Here is a 16,327-nt window from a genome sequence, read left to right on the forward strand (position 1 = left end):
TTTTGTCTTGCAGGTTTTTTTTCTTGGGTTTACAACCACTTTAAAGTGTTTTTTTCCCCAAATAAATTGTATTTGCACAGCTGCTGTGCAAATACTGTGTGACGTAAAAAATGTAAATGATCGCTATTTTATTCCCAAGGGTCTCTGTTAAAAAATAAATAAATTGAGGGTTATAAGTAAATAAAAAGTGTCAGAAAAAGCCGAGTTGGCCAATGGAGACTGAAATCCCTTGTGTTAAAAAAATAAAGGCTGCTATTACTAATTTCTTAGCTTCTATTACTAAAAGCAGCCTTTTTTTCTGTTAAATAATAAATGATAGGTGATTTCAGGCTTTCTAGTGTAAATAACTTGTTGGGCAGAGAGAGAGACAACTGGCAGCACTGATCGGGCAGCCCAAGCCGGTGACCCCAGACTGGGAATACACACCCACAATGCAGTGCAGCCTCCTCCGCTGTCACAACAACAGAGCAGAGCATTGTGGGAAGTGACAGGAGCTTTCGGCGGGTTGTTAAAATGGCGCCGCTGTAGTGACGGTTAACGGCTGAGGTTGATGCAGGAGACTGTCTAGGGGCTTCGCTGTTCACCGTGTTCTTCCGGAATGGCGACACCGGAGCAGAAGTCCCCGAATGTCTTACTGCAGAACCTGTGCTGTCGTATACTTGGCAAGGGGGAAGGTAATGCGGCCCGCACCGATTCATTCTCTCCATGCTGCTCTGTTGTCTGTGTGCATGCCGGGTGACACCAGTCCTGACACCAGGGCTCGGGCTTTAGGGTGTCACCTCATCCTTGCACTGTGTGATGACCGAATTGCTTTACAGCCACAACTGCAATATGCAAAGTGTTTGGGGTCTGGATCTATCCAGGGACGTCCTGTAAGGTTTGGGGTCTGGATCTATCCAGGGACTTCCCGGAAGGTTTGGGGTCTGGATCTATCCAGGGACTTCCCTGAAGAGTTGGGGTCTGGATCTATCCAGGGACTTCCCGGAAGGTTTGGGGTCCGGATCTATCCAGGGACTTCCCGGAAGGTTTGGGGTCCGGATCTATCCAGGGACGTCCTGTAAGGTTTGGGGTCCGGATCTATCCAGGGACGTCCTGTAAGGTTTGGGGTCTGGATCTATCCAGGGACGTCCCGAAAGGTTTGGGGTCCGGATCTATCCAGGGACGTCCTGTAAGGTTTGGGGTCTGGATCTATCCAGGGACGTCCCGTAAGGTTTGGGGTCTGGATCTATCCAGGGACGTCCCGTAAGGTTTGGGGTCCGGATCTATCCAGGGACATCCCGTAAGGTTTGGGGTCCGGATCTGTCCAGGGACGTCCCGTAAGGTTTGGGGTTTGGATCTGTCCAGGGACGTCCCGGAAGGTTTGGGGTCCGGATCTGTCCAGGGACGTCCCGGATGGTTTGGGGTCCGGACCTGTCCAGGGACGTCCCGGATGGTTTGGGGTCCGGATCTGTCCAGGGACGTCTCGGAAGGTCTGGGGTCTGGATCTGTCCAGGGACGTCCCGGAAGGTCTTGGGTCTGGATCTGTCCAGGGACGTCCCGGAAGGTCTGGGGTCTGGATCTGTCCAGGGATGTCCCGGAAGGTCTGGGGTCTGGATCTGTCCAGGGATGTCCCGGAAGGTCTGGGGTCTGGATCTGTCCAGGGACGTCCCGGAAGGTCTGGGGTCTGGATCTGTCCAGGGACGTCCCGGAAGGTTTGGGATGCTCTTCGGTCCCACCGCCGTACCGCCCTGCTCTTCGGTCCCACCGCTGTACCGCCCTGCTCTTCGGTCCAAAACGCCGTACCACCCAGCTCTTCGGTCCAAAACGCCGTACCACCCTGCACATCTGCTCTGCTGCCATACCCCCATTCTCTTCTGTCTCACTGCAGAACGATCTTCTCGTCTGCCCCACCATAGTAACCCCCTTTCTCATCTGCCCCAACAATGTGCCTCATGCACATCTGTCTCACCGCTGTACCCCCTGCTCTTCTGTGGTGGGACAGAAGAGCAGGGTGGTACAGTGGTGGGGCAGATGAGAAAGGGGGTTACAGTGGTGGGGCAGATGAGCAGATAAGTTCAGTGCTTGGACAGATGAGAAGATCGTTCTTGCGGTGAGACAGAAGAGCATGGGGGTATGCTCCTCTGTCTCACCGCAGAACTATCTTCTCATCTGTCCTAACACTGGACTTATCTGCTCATCTGCCCCACCATTGAAACCACCTTGCTCATCTGCCCCACCACTGTACCTCCTGCACATCTGTCCCCCCCTGCTCTTCTGTCCCACCACTGTACCCCCTGCTCTTCTGCCCCACCGCCGTAATCTCCTTTCTCCTCTGCGCCAACACTGAACCCCCCCACCCCCCCTGCTCATCTGTCCCACCACTGTATCCCCCTGCTTTTATATCCCACCGCGAAACCCCCTTCTCATCCCTCCTGCACATTTGTCCCACCCCTTGCTCTTCTGTCCCATCACTGTAACCCCGTGATCATACGCCCCATCAACGTGTCCCCTTTTCTCATCTGCCCCACCACTGTACCTCCCTGCACATCTGCTCCACCGCCGTATTCCCATGCTCTTCTGTCTCACTACTGAATCGCCTTCTCATCTGTCCTAACAACTAAACTCATCTGCCCCACCAATGTACCTCCTGCACATCTGTCTCACATCTGTCCCCCCCCCCCTCTCTTCTGCCCCGCCTCCGTTGCCCCTTTTCTCCTGCCCCACCATTGTAACCCCCTGTTCATCTGTCCCACCAATACACCTTCTTTCACTTCTGTCCCATCACTGAACCCCCTTCTCATCTGCCCCAAGACTAAACCCCCCTGCTCTGCTGAACCCCCTTCTCATCTCTTTCACCATTGTACCAACCTGCACATTTGCCCAACCACTGTACCCTCCTGCTCGTCTGTCCCACCTCTGAACCCCTCCTGCTCATTTTGCCCACAGCTGTACCCTCCTGCTCATCTGCTCCACCACTGTACCCTCTTCTCATCTTTGATATGCAGAGCGGTGAAAGGAAGCAGAGATGAGACATCTACTTGTCCTGACATACTTATCCTGCTGATCCACCTCCCGCAACCAGCCAACATGCTTGTATGTAATGTCACATACAAGCATCTGGAATGAATGCACAATGATAAGCTCAGGTCAGGGGCATTTTCTGAAAGTAGTGGGCCTGTGTGCAGGATCATAAGTTGGAACCCCCGCAGCTGAGAAAATGCGGAGCTCTGCACCACAGGAAAAGTTGGCTGTGATGTGATTTTCATTGCGCTGATTACTGGCTGTGGCTTAAAGGGACACTGAGCGTAGGGGTTCAGTAGTAAGTGACGCTAAGATTCAGGGATAATTTCAACAAAGTTCTCAGAAGCTCAACAGTAATTCCACAAACCGTCACCTGATTGTGGTTTTTCTCACAGTGAAATCCCTGCTTTCTGAGATTGGTAGTGGCAAACAGGCAAGTCATCTTCCACCCAGATGTTGGACGGGGCTAGCTGGACTGTGATTGGCTTTAGCAGTGGCCAATAACAGTCTTCCTCCTGGAAACAGGGACCGTCCCCCAGCAGAACTGCACCCAATCTCTTCCCCATCACAAAAGCTGATGATTGCAGCTTCAGCAAAGTTTGAGAACCAAACTAATGCTTCCCATCTTTTACGGCGTGTGGGGGCACAGTGCCTCCCCCTCGGTGCAGGTGCGGCATGGGGAATTCTGAAACTGGAATGCATTAGTGTCTCACTTACACTTCCCTGCCCTGCTCTGCTGATGGAGAGGGAAGTCGAGTGCAGGCAAAAGAGGCTTTGTGTGTTTCTTGCGGCAAAGTGCCTACCCCCGTTCTATGGTGTTTGGAAACCATATGTAACCAGGAATGTCCTGTATTGTTTAGTATCCAGGTGTAGGCAGGGATGTCCTGTAGTGATTAGGATCCAGATGTAGTCCGGGATGTCCCATAATGTTCAGGATCCAGGTGTAAACAGGGATGTCCTGTATTGCTCGAGGTCCAGGTAGAGACAAGGATGTCCTGTATTGCTCGAGGTCCAGGTATAAAAAGGGATGTCCTGTATTGCTCGAGGTCCAGGTATAAAAAGGGATGTCCTGTATTGCTCGAGGTCCAGGTATAAAAAGGGATGTCCTGTATTGCTCGAGGTCCAGGTATAAAAAGGGATGTCCTGTATTCCTCGAGGTCCAGGTATAAAAAGGGATGTCCTGTATTCCTCGAGGTCCAGGTATAAAAAGGATGTCCTGTATTCCTCGAGGTCCAGGTATAAAAAGGGATGTCCTGTATTCCTCGAGGTCCAGGTATAAAAAGGGATGTCCTGTATTCCTCGAGGTCCAGGTATAAAAAGGGATATCCTGTATCGCTCGAGGTCCTGCAGTGATTAGGATCCAGGTGTAGTCAGGGATGTCTCATAGGTTCCAGGATCCAGGTGTAGCCTGTAGTGGTGCACCAAATGAAAATTCTTGGACTGAAGCCAAAAATTCAGGATGCATTTGGCCAAAAACCAAAACTAAAATGGACAGTTTTAAATTTTTCGTATTTAAATATAATTAATATGGCTGGCGACTTTGTACTGAAGTCGGTGGGGTGTAACTTTGCACTGAAGTCGGTGGGGAGTAACTTTGCACTGAAGTCGGTGGGGAGTAACTTTGCACTGAAGTCGGTGGGGAGTAACTTTGCACTGAAGTCGGTGGGGAGTAACTTTGCACTGAAGTCAGTGAGACGCTGGATTTACCCATTTATCAAATGCAAATTTTCAGGAAAAAAATATACTAAAATATGTTTTAATGCTGACAGACACAATATAATGCATAAAAATGTAAAAGAGGTATATCAAGTAAATAGATACCAAACATGCCAGAACAAATGAAAAATGAGTGTGGCCGTGAAATGGCAACAAACTACAGGACTGTAATGGAAATTTGTAGGTTCTGTATATAATTGTATTCTATTTTATATGTATTGAACGATGCCCTCACTGTGCACATGGCACTAACAATGTTTTCAGTACATGTTTTGCATTCTTTCAAGTCCTGATTAGAATTAGCCTGCCTATGTAACACCCCTTGTTACCATAAACGTACAATTGTAATATTAAAGCGGGAGTCCGCCGGTAGTTACGCCGTTTTTTTTTTTTAAAAAGCCAGCAGCTACAAATACTGCAGCTGCTGACTTTTAAAATAAGGACACTTACCCGCCCAGTGCGCCCGCGATGTCGGCACCCGAAGCCGATCTCCCAATCGTCTCTCGGGTGCTGCCGCCGCCATCTTGGGTATGGGAATCAGGAAGTGGAGCCTTTCGGCTTCATTTCCCGGTTCCCTACTGCGCATGCGCGAGTCGCGCAGCGCAATAAGGATGGACCCGCTGCCTCTGGGATCTGTGTGTTTCCCAGCAGGCAGCGGGGGACTTTCGGAAAGGGGCGTAGATTCACGCCCCTTTCCGCAGAGAGCTATCCCGGAAGTGGGTGCAGATACCTGTACTGTACAGTTACCTGCACCCCCCTCCCCCCTGAAAGGTGCCAATTTTGGCGCCGGAGGGGGGGAGGGTTCCAATGAGTGGAAGGTCCACTTAAGGGTGGACCTCCGCTTTAATGTGATACCTACGTAATCATGTGTATAAAAGCCTTCAAATGCGTCATAATAAAGGAGAACGGTTATTTGGAAAGATGCTGAGCGTATCTTTTGTGTCTGTTCCCTACTGCAGTAGTTATTAATTTGGAACCACTAATCAATATGAGGATAGGAGTTGCCTATCATCAAAATATCCATTTCAGGACCTACATTCTTTTTTATAGGTGACACTGGATGCCACGTCTTTTGGTAGAAAAAAAACTCTCATATAGAGTGTTTGTTTTTGTACAGGCGTTCGGGAGCGTTTAGCGTTTTTTTATTTTCTACCAGAAATCTCTCAAAAGCGCAAACCAGAAGGGTTTTTTTTTTCCCTACCTCCTAAAATTTGAGCTTAATTATGCCTTTAATCGTCCTAATGTGCATGGACACATAGGAGAACATTGAGCTGCTTCTATAGGCAGAACTCAAAACTCCTGTAGAAGCAGCGATTTTGACAGTGTGCATGGAGCCTTAAAAGACGTTACAAGTTTGGAGTTAACCCTCAATGTACTGCTCTCACTCTGATGTTTTTGGTGATACCCCACATTTGTGGTGCAATCAGTGCCTACATCATGTGCTCTTTTCAATTAACTTTATTGCCTTTACAAGGGGGCCAATAAGTCCCCTAGTAATAGCATTGGGCACGCCCGCATGTCCTCAGACCAACATCATTAAAATGTATGAGTAAGGTAGGGTAATCAACCCTGTCAAGTTCTTTTTTTTAAATTTTTTTTACCATCTATGTCTCATTGGGGTTATATCCCTTCACTTCCTGTCCCATAGCCAAAATAGGAAGTGAGAGGAATTCCCTTCAAAGTGAGGGATATTTTTTACTTTTTGCTATAATAAACATCCCAAATAAAAATAAATAAATAAAATTCCTCAGTTTAGGCCGATATGTAATCTTCTACATATTTTTGGTAAAAAGTATCGCAATAAGCCTATATTGATTGGTTTGCGCAAAAGTTATAGCGCCTACAAAATAGATTGAATTATGGCATTTTTATTATTATTTTTTTTTACTAGTAATGGGGATCTGCAATTTATTTATTATTATTTATTTTTATCAGAACTGCGACATTGCGGCGGACAGATCGGACACTTTTGACACATTTTTGGGACCATTGACATTCATACAACGATCAGTGCTATAAACAGCCACTGATTCCTGTATAAATGACACTGGCAGGGAAAGGGTTAACACTAGGGGGCGATCAAGGGGTTAAATGTGTTCCCTCACTGTGTGTTCTAACTGTGGGGGGATGGGACTGACTAGGGGAGGAGACTGATCGATGTATACTAGGAACACACAATCTGTCTCCTCCCCTGACAGGACATGGATTTGTGTGTTTACACACACAGATCCACCTATTCTGTCATGAGCGTTTGCTGGTGCCCGGCGGACATCGCGGCTGCTGGGCACACACATCGGCTCCTCAGTGACATGGCAGGCGCGCATCCCCTATACCCCTTAACCACTTTCAGACCGGACCATTTTGCTGGTAAATGACCAGAGGTCTTTTTACACTTTGGCACTGCGCTGCTTTAACTGGTAATTGCGCGGTCATGCAATGTTGTACCCAAACAAAATTTGCGTCCTTTTCTTCCCACAAATAGAGCTTTCTTTTGATGGTATTTGATTGCCTCTGCGATTTTTATTTTTTGCGATATAAACGTAAAAAGACCGCAAATTTTGAAAAAAAATGATATTTTCTACTTTTTGTTATTAGAAAAATCCAATAAACTCAATTTTAGTCATACATTTAGGCCAAAATGTATTCAGCCACATGTCTTTGGTAAAAAAAAAGTCAATAATTGTATATTTATTGGTTTGCGCAAAAGTTGTCACATCTACAAACTAAGGTACGTTTTCTGGAATTTACGCAGCTTTTAGTTTACGACTGCCTATCTCATTTCTTGAGGTGCTAAAATGGCAGGGCAGTACAAACCCCCCCAAATGACCCCATTTTGGAAAGTAGACCCCCTAAGGAAATTGATAAGAGGCATGTTGAGCCCATTGAATATTTTATTTTTTTGCCTCAAGCGATTGAATAATGACAAAAAAAAAAATTTTTTTTTTTTTTTACACAAAGTTGTCACTAAATGATATATTGCTCACACATGCTATGGGCGTATGTGAAATGACACCCCAAAATAAATTCTGCTGCTTCTCCTGAGTATGGGGATACCACATATGTGGGACTTTTTGGGAGCCTAGCCGCGTACGGGGCCCCGAAAACCAAGCACCGCCTTCAGGCTTTCTAAGGGCGTAAATTTTTGAGTTCACTTCTCACTACCTATTACAGTTTTGAAGGCCATAAAATGCCAAGATGGCACAAAACCCCCACAAATGACCCCATTTTAGAAAGTAGACACCCCAAGCTATTTGCTGAGAGGCATGTTGAGTTCATGGAATATTTTATATTTTGCCACAAGTTGCGGGAAAATTACAAACTTTTTTTTTTTTTTTTTTTTTTTTAACAAAGTTGTCACTAAATGATATATTGCTCATGCATGCCATGGGCATATGTGAAATGACACCCCAAAATAAATTCTGCTGCTTCTCCTGAGTACGGGGATACCACATATGTGGGACTTTTTGGGAGCCTAGCCGCGTACGGGGCCCCGAAAACCAAGCACCGCCTTCAGGCTTTCTAAGGGCGTAATTTTTTGATTTCACTCCTCACTACCTATTACAGTTTTGAAGGCCATAAAATGCCAAGATGGCACAAAACCCCCACAAATGACCCCATTTTAGAAAGTAGACACCCCAAGCTATTTGCTGAGAGGCATGTTGAGTCCATGGAATATTTTATATTTTGCCACAAGTTGCGGGAAAATTACAAACTTTTTTTTTTTTTTTTTTTTTTTCACAAAGTTGTCACTAAATGATATATTGCTCACGCATGCCATGGGCATATGTGAAATGACACCCCAAAATAAATTCTGCTGCTTCTCCTGAGTATGGGGATACCACATATGTGGGACTTTTTGGGAGCCTAGCCGCGTACGGGGCCCCGAAAACCAAGCACCGCCTTCAGGCTTTCTAAGGGCGTTACAGTTTTGAAGGCCATAAAATGCCAAGATGGCACAAACCCCCCCCAAATGACCCCATTTTGGAAAGTAGACACCCCTAAATTTAGGGGTACACTAGTGAGACTAGGTAATAAATGGCGGGTGCCCTGAAACTATAAAAAAATAACTAACCAACCAGCGTCACCTGTAACAGTTATATGGTGATCACTGGTGAAAGGGTTAACTAGGGGGCAATCAGGGGGCTTTATGCGGTAGTATATGGGGGTCCCTGGCGCTATAAAAAGCTGCAGCGAACCTAAATACCTACCTGCCTAACTAGCGTCACCTGTGACACTAATACAGCGATCAGAAAAACGATCGCTTATTAGGCTGGGTTCACACTGGAGCGATGCGGGAACGCCACGAATGCGCGGCGGGTTCCCGCATCGCATGCCTCCCGGCGGCAGTTCACACTGCCCTATGCGAACTGCTGGGAGTGTCAGTGAAATGTTACTGACACCCCCAGATCAGTTCGCATATCGCAGTGCGATCTGCAAACTCGGATCGCATGGTGTGAACACCCATGCGATCCGATTCTGCTGCGGGCCAAAAAAAGGGTCCCGTGCGAATTTGCGGCGGGTGCGGCGAATGGCTGAACTCGAATCGCACAGAGATCGGATGTGATTTGCACTGCAGTGCGGTGCGAATCACATCCGTTCTCATAAACCGCTGCAATGTGAACCCAGCCTTAGTGACACTGGCGACGGGGGGTGATCACGGGGTTAAACCTTTATTGGGGGGGTTAGGGGGGTACCTTATAACTAAAGGGGGCTAACCCTAACTGCCCTAACAGTTATTAGTCACAAATGACACCCGCCGGGTGATCAGGGGGTTAAACCTTTATTAGGTAATAAATGGCGGGTGCCCTGAAACTATAAAAAAATAACTAACCAACCAGCGTCACCTGTAACAGTTATATGGTGATCACTGGTGAAAGGGTTAACTAGGGGGCAATCAGGGGGCTTTATGCGGTAGTATATGGGGGTCCCTGGCGCTATAAAAAGCTGCGGCGAACCTAAATACCTACCTGCCTAACTAGCGTCACCTGTGACACTAATACGGCGATCAGAAAAATGATCGCTTATTAGGCTGGGTTCACACTGGAGCGATGCGGAAACGCCGCGAATCCGCGGCGGGTTCCCGCATCGCATGCCTCCCGGCGGCAGTTCACACTGCCCTATGCGAACTGCTGGGAGTGTCAGTGAAATGTTACTGACACCCCCAGATCAGTTCGCATATCGCAGTGCGATCTGCAAACTCGGATCGCATGGTGTGAACACCCATGCGATCCGATTCTGCTGCGGGCCAAAAAAAGGGTCCCGTGCGAATTTGCGGCGGGTGCGGCGGGTGTGGCGGGTGCGGCGGGTGCGGCGAATGGCTGAACTCGAATCGCACAGAGATCGGATGTGATTTGCACTGCAGTGCGGTGCGAATCACATTCGTTCTCATAAACCGCTGCAATGTGAACCCAGCCTTAGTGACACTGGCGACGGGGGGTGATCACGGGGTTAAACCTTTATTGGGGGGGTTAGGGGGGTACATTAGAACTAAAGGGGGCTAACTCTAACTGCCCTAACAGTTATTACAGTCACAAATGACACCAATGCAAAAAAAAAAAAAAAAAAAAAAAAAATGACATTGGTGTCACTGTGACTGGGGGGCAGGGGTAATTGGGGGGGTGATCGGGGGGTAAAGGGGGGGTGTGAGTGTGCCTGGCATGTTCTACTGTGTGTGTGAGTGTTGGTGCAACTTACTGATCCGTTCTCCTCCGTGTCGGAACGAAAAATACCGACACGGAGGAGAGAATACATCACTTCCTCTCCTGTGTTTACATTACAGGAGAGGAAGTGATGTCACCGGGGATTTCTATTCGTCGGGAGCGATCGCGAGGGGGTGGCCATGAATGAATGGCCGTCCCCTCGTCCGGGATCGCTCCCGTACGAATTCCGACCGCCGCAGGCACCGGGCGGGGGCCCGATCGGGCCCCCGACCCGCGGGAGGCAAGGGACGTACATGTATGTCCTTATGCCTGCCCGTGCCATTGTACCGACGTACATCGGCGTGCGGCGGTCGGCAACTGGTTAAAGCACCCGCCGTACAGCTACAGCGATACATGCAGGGGAGCCATTCTGCCACCGTCAAACAACCCGGGCGGTAGGGATGTGGTTAAACAATGTATTACATTTGTCTTGTCTGTTTTATTAAGTTTCATTCACCGTATTTGACATCAAGGTTTAATTGTTCCTGTTTGGCAAAGTGGTACACATTTAATAAATAATGTAGGGATGTGTATCATATATCTGTACTGTAAACATTATCAGAATAAAGACTGATCTGTGTTGCCTACATTGCTTTTAGCTGTAGTAAGGGAAATACAACCAAAATAGTGGGCAGCACAATGCTTTAGTGATCACCACTTCTATCTTGCAGTGTTGGGGCCCTCAAATCCTGGTCAGGAACCTATCCGCATGGAGTTTACAAGTTCTCTGCTGTGCTCCAAAAACATGCGGTTCAATTGGCTCTTGTCTAAATGGACACTAGAATGTGTGTGTGTATGCATGTGAGATTTGGGACCTTCGAGTTTATGCTCTTTGAGGGCAGGGACTGATGCAAATTTACAGATTTTGAATTCCTCTGCTCATCACGTCTGCAGTAGGAATACTGAGGAAAATCAACTTATTTTACGTTCCATTTTCTGCACTGGAAAATATAGATAGACATGTGCACAGACACTTGTGTGCTTTTTATTGCTTCATGTCTTACATCACAGCTCTCCAGATAGCGGCTATGAAAAGTTGGTGACATCAGACTTTTGAAGGTACTTAAAGAGGGATTCCACCAACAAAAAAAATTAAAAGCCAGCAGCTATAAATACTACAGCTGCTGACTTTTAATAAATGGACACTCACCTGTCCCGGGTTCCAGCGATGCCGAGGCCGATCGATTGCTCGGCTGCTGCCGTCACCATTCTAGGTGAGGGAATCGGGAAGTGAAGGGAATCGGCTTCACTTCCCGGTTCCCTACTGCGCGAGTCGCGCAGCGCAATAGGAATTCTCAGCGCTGTCTAAGAGACCCGTGTGTGTCCCAGCAGACAGCGCGGCAGGACAGGAAATGGCGTAGACTCCCACGGGAGTCTATGCCCGGAAGTGGGTGTAAATACCTGTCTTTGACAGGTATCTCCAACCCCCTGAAAGGTGCCAATTGTGACACCGGAGGGGGGGAGGGATCCGATCAGCGGAGGTTCCACTTTAGGGTGGAACCCCGCTTTAAAATGGTTCTAAAAAAAAAAGATTTTATTTACCTTAATGCATTCTATATATTAAACACTTCAATAACGGGCACTTTCACCCCCTTTCTGCCCATGCCAATTTTCAGCTTACAGTGCTGTTTTTTGAGACAGAGCTTTCTTTTGGTGATATTTAATCATCACTGGGTTTTTTATTTGTTGTGAAACAAATGAAAAAGCCAGGAAATTTTGAAAAAAATAGAAATATTGTTTTTTTTTTTTTTTCGGTTTATAAAATTTTGCAAATAAGTAATTTTTCTTCTTCACTGATGGGCGCTAATAAGGCTGCACTGATCATCAGAGTAAAACAGGGGTGCTCAACCTACGGCCCGAGGGCCACATGTGGCTCTTGGAGCCCTTTGATGTGGCCCTCAACCCCAAACCAGGGAAGCACGCTTCTATTTTTTTCTTGCGGGCTTGCTGTACTTTCTGAAAGTGCACCAAACAACGATATAATATATAAGATATATATATATATATATATAAAATATATTATAATAGGAGTGTATGGCAAAGCACAGTCAACTCGCCGGCATTTGTAAACAGCAACACATCAGTGTGAGAGCAGCCTTATAAGGGTCTCGGGACAGTAAGGGCTCGTTTACACTCTTGGATCGGGGAGCTATAAAACCACATAGGTGAGCCTGTTTTTACCACACCCTCCCAACCATTGGTGTAGTGTGAGGGGTTGCAATGGTTACCCCACCACATGTTCCAGGGGGCCTATGTGGCCTCCCCGTCACATGCTCTTTTACACCTAGACAGGAGGAGCTGCGAGGGCATATACAGAAATCATTCTTCTCCATTTTCCTCCTGCAACCGCTGAAAGACAGCTTCTCCTCCTCTCCCAAACACCTGCAGGAGGAAAGTGTTCATTATGCTATTCAAAATAAAAATTCTAAATTCTGAACCATTTCATTTCATTGTGGCCCTTGAGCAGTTACCAGATCACATTAGTGGCCCTCTCTCTTTAAAAGGTTGAGCACCCCTGGTGTAAAGAATGTAATCACTGTGCCCTGTGAGCCTTGCTGGTTATCTGCTCTCTTTTCCTCACACAGAGACAGCGTGTGAGGAAAGGAATGCCAATAACACAGTAAGTCTGTTTACATGTGACCAGCTGTGATTGGGTCACATGATCACATGTGATTGGTCCTTTACTGAGATCTGTGATCAGCTGTATCCAATGGACACAGTGATCTTAGAGGGCGTGCTGGAGCCGCGGTTCTGGGAGGACGTATATAGACTCCCTCCCAGAGCTGGAGAGCCGAGCTAAGCATTTAATTTCTGTTATAAAATTTAGCAAATTAGTAATTCAAACATTTTGGCCAAAGTTTATACTGCTACATATCTTTCGTAAAAATAACCCAAATAAGTGCATATTATTTAGTCATTGCAAACGTTATAAGGTCTACAAGCTATGGTGCCAATCATTGAAAATGGATCACATCAGATGTGAGCATTGAAAATTGATCACATCTGATGTCTGATGGCCTATCTCCTTTATTGAGACCCTAACAAGTCAGGACAATACAAATACCCCCCCCCCCCCCCCATTACTTTTTGGAAAGTAGACAGTCCAAGGTATTTAGTAAGAGGCATGGTGAGTTTAGATTTTTTTTTTTTCCCCACAAAATTGTCATAATAACAAGTTATTTCTCACACACAGCATATACATACCATAAATTACACCCCAAAATACATTATGCTACTCCTCCTGAGTATGGCGATACCACATGTGTGAGACTTTTACACAGAATGGCCACATATGGAGGCCATCAGGATTTCTTGGGGCATAAATTACACATATACCTCTTAGCCCTTGTACACACGGTCGGACATTCCGATGGACAATGTCCGATAGGACCGTGTTGTCAGATAATCCGACAGTGTGAGGGTTCCATCGGACTGTTTCCGTCGGAGTATCCGACGGACCAAGTTTTCCAGCTGCGCTATAAAATTTTCCGACTACATGATCTGCTCGGACTTTGTCCCATCATGTGTAGAGAATTCCGATCAGACAAAGTGCCATGCATGCACAGATCAAATTCCTAGACCAAAGCTATTGGCTACTAGCCTGAACGTAGTCCTAACGAAATAACGTCATCACGTTACAAGGGCTAACACTTTTGAAAGCCCTGGAGCATCAGGACAATGGAAACGTCCAAAAAATGACTCCATTTTGGAAAGTAAACACACAAACTTATAATCTATGAGGCATAATGAGTCTTTTGAATGTGTCATTTTTTTCCACAAGTTTTTGGAAAATGTGTAAAGAAAATTAAACAACCATACTGATGTAACACAGATGATCACTCATGTGGCACGGATGATCATGGATGTGGCACGGATGAGCCAGGGATGGAGTATGAATGTGGATGGATGAACCAGGGATGGAGCATGACTGTGGATGGATGAGCCAGGCATGAAGCATGAAAGAGGATAGATGAGCCAGGGATGGAGCACGAATGAGCCAGGAATATGGATGGGTGAGCCAGGGATGGAGCGTGACTATGGATGGATGAGCCTTGCATGGAGCATGAATGAGGATGGCTGAGCCAGGGATGGAGCATGAATGAGGATGGCTGAGCCAGGGATTGAGCATGATTGTGGATGGATGAGCCAGGGATGGAGCATGAATGAGGATGGGTGATCCAGGGATGGCCCATGAATGAGGATGACTGAACCAGGGATGGAGCACAGATAAGCATGAATGTGGATGGGTGAAGCACGGATGGAGCATGAATAAGGATGGATGAGCCTGGGATGGAGCATTGCTGAGCATGAATGAGGATGGATGATTCAGGGATGGAGCTTGAATGAGCCAGAGATAGATCATGAATGAGGATGGCTGAGCCAGGGATGGAGCATGGATGAGCATGAATGTGGATGGGTGAGCCAGGGATGGAGCATGAATGAGGATGGCCGAGCCAGGGATGGAGAGTAGATGAGCATGAATGTGGATGGGTGAGCCAGGGATGGAGCATGAATGAGGATGGCCGAGCCAGGGATGGAGAGTAGATGAGCATGAATGTGGATGGGTGAGCCAGGGATGGAGCATGAATGAGGATGGCCGAGCCAGGGATGGAGAGTAGATGAGCATGAATGTGGATCGGTGAGCCAGGGATGGAGCATGAATGAGGATGGCTGAGCATAAATGTGGATGGATGAGCCAGGGATGGGCACAGATCAGCGCTGTGGGCACTTCAGATCCAGCCCACAGTGCCGCTAAACCGCTCCCTCCTCTCACTTTTCTCTTTTTAAGCTGAATTCAGCCAGTAAAAAAAAAAATCTAGGGGAGATGAAGAAAGTTCAAGTAAAAGGAAAGTGGATTTTTACAGTTTTACAGCTGCTATATAAGGATTGCAAGAGAGATCTAACACCAGAAAAGTATCCATAAAGAACTTGGAAGTGACACTTTTGGTTCATTAAAACTATTTGTTGTTCAAAGTATTAACATATTTGTCTTGCACTTCTTACTTTTCCAGCGGATGTAGCCCAGCAGTTCCAATATGCAGTTCGTGTGATTGGCAGTAATTTTGCCCCAACCGTTGAAAGAGATGAGTTTCTTGTTGCTGAGAAAATTAAAAAAGAATGTAAGTATTTATAATGAAAAATTAGTATTTGTTTAATTTAGAACAAAAAGAAAGGCAATCTGAGGGTAAAAAGTCACCTGATGCCTGATAGTTTCTGACCTCTTAGCTAATGAATCTCACATGCTGGCCCTAATGCACCATACCACTAAATGTAAAGGTTTCCAAAGGGGAGTTGTGTTTCTTTTGTATACAATGCATATCAATCCTATTGACTTCAATTGAGCAGTACAGAGGCTGCGTTTTGACCTGCTTTCCATTGTGCTGTTTTTATTTGGACACAGCATGTCCTATTAAAGTGCCTTTTGAACTGCAAGCAAAGCGGACCAAATTCAGCCTTTTCTTGCCAAATGCTGCGTTTTCTATAACATTACAGCTTCATACCTCAAGATGGAATATGCAGTGCATGACTAGAATGCACTTGGACATAAACCTTATGTTGTGTACATTCCTCTGATCAAAAAGCTTGCACACAGACTGGCAGTGTGTTCACTTTTGCATGCTGAAATTTCAGAAAACCTGCAAAGTGAAACATAAAAGGCAAAAGAGGAAACACCAATGCCCCAAAGCATCTGAAAGAAGTTTACATTTTTCATTATTAATAAATATTAAAAAGTTGCAGATTTTGCTTACCAAAAAGACATTGGTGCTGATCAAGCGAGGGAAATCTGCCAAGATGGTTGTAAAGAAGTTAATCGCTAGACACACACAACCACAGTGCCCATACATGGATCAAAATTTGGCCAGTCCCTGCTGAACCAGCCACATTTTTATACATTTGTGGCCAGCTTTAGT

The 16,327-nt window shown here is 46.5% G+C and overlaps 1 protein-coding gene across 2 annotated transcripts in view; it reads left to right on the plus strand.

The window, feature by feature from the left end:
* Window positions 1-474: 474 nt before the first annotated feature.
* Window positions 475-16,327, plus strand: part of TUBGCP3 (tubulin gamma complex component 3) — a 151,973-nt gene continuing 136,120 nt past the window's right edge. For both annotated transcript variants that reach the window (XM_077482881.1, XM_077482882.1), the window contains exons 1-2: window positions 475-674; window positions 15,428-15,535. In XM_077482881.1, the coding sequence (XP_077339007.1) occupies window positions 599-674; window positions 15,428-15,535 (184 nt within the window). In that variant the 5' untranslated portion in view covers window positions 475-598. The remainder of the gene's footprint in view (window positions 675-15,427; window positions 15,536-16,327) is intronic.

The sequence above is a fragment of the Lithobates pipiens genome, unplaced genomic scaffold (genome assembly GCF_037356315.1).
Source record: "Lithobates pipiens isolate NorthernLeopardFrog02 unplaced genomic scaffold, aLitPip1_a1.2 Scaffold_16, whole genome shotgun sequence".
NCBI lineage: Eukaryota > Metazoa > Chordata > Amphibia > Anura > Ranidae > Lithobates > Lithobates pipiens.